The sequence below is a fragment of the Camellia sinensis genome, chromosome 5 (assembly GCF_055761805.1).
Source record: "Camellia sinensis isolate YWXY chromosome 5, ASM5576180v1, whole genome shotgun sequence".
NCBI classification, from domain to species: domain Eukaryota; kingdom Viridiplantae; phylum Streptophyta; class Magnoliopsida; order Ericales; family Theaceae; genus Camellia; species Camellia sinensis.
The window spans coordinates 13,038,350-13,042,048 of NC_138965.1; the positions used below are offsets into that span (position 1 = coordinate 13,038,350).

The 3,699-nt window shown below is 35.3% G+C and overlaps 1 protein-coding gene across 1 annotated transcript; it reads right to left on the minus strand.

Annotated features, from left to right (window-relative positions):
- On the minus strand, positions 1-2,343 carry LOC114279579 (Pentatricopeptide repeat (PPR-like) superfamily protein). The gene has a single exon (XM_082868264.1). It carries the CDS (start codon positions 2,290-2,292, stop codon positions 328-330), a length of 1,965 nt encoding a protein of 654 aa, XP_082724390.1. The 5' UTR covers positions 2,293-2,343; the 3' UTR covers positions 1-327.
- Positions 2,344-3,699: the final 1,356 nt, after the last annotated feature.

Genomic DNA, 3,699 nt, shown 5'->3' on the forward strand with positions numbered 1-3,699 from the left:
TTTAGTGAAAGAGTGAAACAGAGAATCTCATTTCCAATTTACTGGAGAAAAATAATGAGATAAACAATGACACAAAACAAACCAAAACATATTCAAAGGGTCACCTATCTAAATATCTAAAGGGGGAGGGGGAAAAAGGAACTCAAACTATATTGTTGTGAAGATTCCAATCTATGGAATTGAGAAAGCAGTGATCTTAATTGCATGCACACCTCCCCATTATTGACTATGAAAGAAAAATTATACATGTCATGGAAGCACATGGAGGTAGAGTTGCTACAGTTTTTCTGTGATTCGCAGTTGGAAAAGGAACATGACAAAGGTTTATCATGGAGTATGAAGTAATAAGGCATCATCTTCCACCTGGCCAGCTAACTGTTCCAAAACCGAGTATATTTCCTCTTTCAATGGGTGCAACCTATCTGATACAGTAAAAGCATGAAGCTTATTTTCCATTTCTACCCAACTAATAGCCCGTTCTTTCTTCACATGTCTCTTTTTCATAAGCTGTCTCACCTTCTCTACAGACTCCCACTTCCCAAGAGCCGCATAAATACTTGAAAGTAATACATAAGCTGCAGAGGATTGAGGCTCCAATTCAATAAGGTTTTCAGCTGCTTTTCTCCCTAACTCTAAGTTTCCATGAATCCTGCAAACACCAAGTAAGGCATTCCACACCAGACCATCAGGCTTGCAAGGCATCTTATCAAGCTGGTTCATTAATTCATCAAAACATCCAGCTCGACCCAAGAGATCAACTAAGCATGCATAATGTTCTTGGTCAGGAACAATGCCATGTTCTTTAGTCATTGACTGAAAATACGTAAGCCCCTCTTCTACAAGGCCAGAGTGGCTGCATGCATTGAGTATGACAACAAAGGTTATCCGGTCAGGCTTAACACCTGATCTCACCATGTCATTATACATGTGTATTGCCTCTTCACCACAACCATGCTGTGCTAAAGCTGATATCATCGTGTTCCATAACACATAATCTTGCTTATTACCCATAATATCAAAGACCTGCCTTCCAACCCCCAAACATCCACACTTTGAATACATGTCGATAAGAGAGCTCACAACAATTGCATTAGGTTTGAAACCACTTCGAATCAAATAGGCATGAATTTGTTTGCCATGCTTAAGTGAAGCTATACTAGCACACGCACAGAGGCAACTGCTGAAAGTGAATTGATCTGGTCTGATTTGAAACAACATCATCTTTGTGAACAATTCAAGGGCGTTGTTTCCCATATTGTTTCGAGCGTACCCAGCAATCAAAGAGGTCCATGAGACAGGGTTCTTCTCAGGCATCCTATCAAACAATTCACTAGCCAATTTCATATCACCCCACTTGGCATATCCCGAGACTAAGGTAGTCCAAGCAAGGACATCCCTGATGGTCATCTCATCAAACAATCTCCTTGCATCACTCATCTCCCCACATTTGGCATAAACATCAACCACAGAACTCGAAAGAACCACATTTGGCAAAAACCCAGCAGCCAAAACCTGACAATGAACCTGCCTGGAAAGTCCCAACTCCTTCAACTTCACACACACAGTCAAAACACCAGCAAAGCTAAACTCATTAAACCCAATTGACAATCTCCGGAAATCTCTGTAAAACCGTAAAGCCTCATCGCAATACCCGCTCTTCGCATACCCAATTACCATCGTATTCCACGAGACAACATCTTTCTCAGGCATTTGATCAAACAACCTCCTAGCAGGCTTTACCATCCCCAACTTCACATACCCAGAAAGCATATTGTTCCAAGAATACAAATTTCTCACAGACATTTTATCAAACACTTTACGTGCACCCACATGGTTGCCACATTTGCAATACAAATTGATCAAATGGTTCGATAAAAACGTATTGGGTTGCTTCAGACCCGTGAGTTTCAAATGGAGGTGAACCCATTTCCCTTCTTTCAAAGACTTAGTGTTCGCACACTCTTGCAAGAAAGAAGCAAGAGTGCGAGAGTCTAATCGAATGCCTTTACGAGCTAGGAGGCCTAGAGATTCGAGGGCTTGTTTGATGTGGCCTTTAGAGAAGAGTTCGAGAATGGGTTGGACAATGCAATGGCGTTTGGGTTTGGGTTTGGTTCGAAATGGTGGTCTAAAGATGCGAGATGAGGAAGAGAGAGAGGGCATTGCATAAGGACACCATGTGAGGGTGTAGGTGAAGAAGTTGGAGAAAGAGAGAGTAGGGGGGGGGTCAGCTCCGGCGATGACGAATGACAATGACGACTCGCCGTTGGCAGGGTAGACCAAAGTTGTTACCATCTGATGAGAGAAGGTCCTCAAATGAGTAGTTGTAGCAGCCAATAAAAACTTGCCACGTCGGACAAATAATGGTACCCTCCCTTTTAAACCTCAATCTTTTGAGGTTTATGTTTATTACAATTTTTTCTTTCACCTTTTAAAAATTACATCCACTTCTTGAGATTTAAAGTTTCATTACAGATTACTCTCTCAGTTAGTTGACTGTTAAGTCAACTAACAAATTTTACTTATGTCCACAATTTAATTTTTTTAAATATCAATTTTGCCCTCATTGGGTAAATTACGTTGATACTCTTCACATTTTAGAAATTGTAATCCCCTCCCTACGGTTTAAAGTAGTATTACTAATTGCCCACTCGGTTAATATTAGTTGAAAAAAAAATTAGTTGAAAAAAAAAACTATTTGGAAAAAAAATTAATTGAAATTTTTTTTTGTTAGTCAAATTTTTAAATTTCAGTTTAAAAGCCAACGTAAACTCATTTTTTGAATTTACGGTTTTTTCTCAAATTTACAAATTGAGAAAATCATTTATAAGTTAAAAAAATTATCAAACAAGTTTTTATGACAGTTTTTAAAATTTTTGTAAATATAAATTAAAAACTGAAAACGAAATGGTTACCAAACAAGCCTCAGATGATAAAAATGTCATAAAATTAACAAATAATTAAATACGTTACCAACGTAAGAAATGACTTATCAAAAGATTCTTAGGCTATGTATGGTTTGATTTTTAGAAAAAAAATTTAAAAATTAAAAATTAATTTGGTTAAGAAATAAAAAATAAAAAATAATTATCATTTTTATATAATTTTTATCTTTCGAGTGGTTAGAAATAATTTTTTACAAATTAAATATATTTCTTCATATTTGTTTTTATTAAATTAGTTTTTCTTTTTTTTTTTAAATGTTAGGGGGGATCCGTATTAAATTGAAATTTCAGGGGGTGTCAATGTAATTTATCCTTTAAAGTATATGTAAAAGTTAAGGGTAAATACGTCATTTTAACTTAAAAGTTAACATCGTCAAATAATTACACTGACAATAAGGGGTCAGTGCAATTTTCCAAATGTCAAGGGAGAAACTATAATAAATATAAATCTCAGGAGGTGTTAGTGTAATTTATCCATCTTTTTTGATGTAATTTACACTCTGCTCCTTTTATATTTTTTTGATATAGTTACAACGATATTTATTTTAGTACGATAAAGAGATTGAAATTAGGGAGTTTTTTTTTTTTTTTTTATAAATCTCATTTTTAAGAGTTTTATTTTTTTAATTCATATTTTTTTTAACTATTTTATTAGGTCCTATTTAAGATACGAATACCAAAACATTCTAAATCTCTTTTACCCCCATTAATGTTGATATTTAATGTTAATTGTCATTATATCTTCACTTCAAAAAAA